General features: G+C 75.3%; 1 protein-coding gene across 4 annotated transcripts in view; it reads right to left on the bottom strand.

Annotated features, from left to right (window-relative positions):
* The window catches only part of UBR1 (ubiquitin protein ligase E3 component n-recognin 1), a 61,079-nt gene extending 60,728 nt beyond the window's left edge, over positions 1-351 (bottom strand). For 3 of the 4 annotated variants that reach the window (XM_041459837.1, XM_041459835.1, XM_041459838.1), the window contains exon 1: positions 165-344. In XM_041459837.1, coding sequence (XP_041315771.1) covers positions 165-245 — 81 coding nt within the window. In that variant the 5' untranslated portion in view covers positions 246-344. Of the gene's footprint in view, positions 1-164 lie in introns of all 4 variants that reach the window. The other variant, XM_041459839.1, reaches the window with a different exon arrangement.
* Positions 352-619: the final 268 nt, after the last annotated feature.

Genomic DNA, 619 nt, shown 5'->3' with positions numbered 1-619 from the left:
GGCGGGTGCCGAGCGGCGCGTCCCGGCCCTCCACGGCGCCGCTCGGCAGCCGCGGAGAGCCAGCCCTGCTCGGCCGAGCGGCGGGGCGGCAGCACGGGCAGGGCACGGGCTGCCCCCGAGGCGGGCAAAGGGAACCGCGGCGCGGCGCCGGTCTGCAGCCTCACCGTAGCTCGCTCCGGGGCCTGCGCGGGGGCCCGGCCACCCGCCGCTCCCGCCGCGGGACTTCTGTCGGCTCCGTCCGCCATTTTGAGAGCGAGGGACGCGGCCGGCGGCGCCGTCACGGCCCGGAAGGAGCCGCCGCCGTCACCGGGCGCTGCGCCCGCAGCCCAGGGCCCGCCCCGCGCGCAGCCGCCGCCGCCGCGCCGGGCCTCGGCAGCGCCTCCTGCGGGAGGCCGCAGCAAGGCCCGGCCCGGGGCTCTCGGGACGGCCGGCACGCGGGCTCGCGTTGATCCTGGGCGCCGAGCTACGGGGATGGAGTTCCTGTGCAGGCACCTAAACTGGACCGTCTAGGTGTTCACTTCGCGCCCTGCATTACGGCGTCACGGAGTCACAGAATCAGTTAGGCTGGAAAAGTCCTCTGAGATCATCGAGTCCAAGCTACGACCGAACACCACCTCAT

This window comes from Pyrgilauda ruficollis, unplaced genomic scaffold (assembly GCF_017590135.1).
Source record: "Pyrgilauda ruficollis isolate IOZ18807 unplaced genomic scaffold, ASM1759013v1 scaffold14, whole genome shotgun sequence".
Classification (NCBI taxonomy): Eukaryota; Metazoa; Chordata; class Aves; order Passeriformes; family Passeridae; genus Pyrgilauda; species Pyrgilauda ruficollis.
This window is presented reverse-complemented; position numbering and strand designations above follow the sequence as displayed.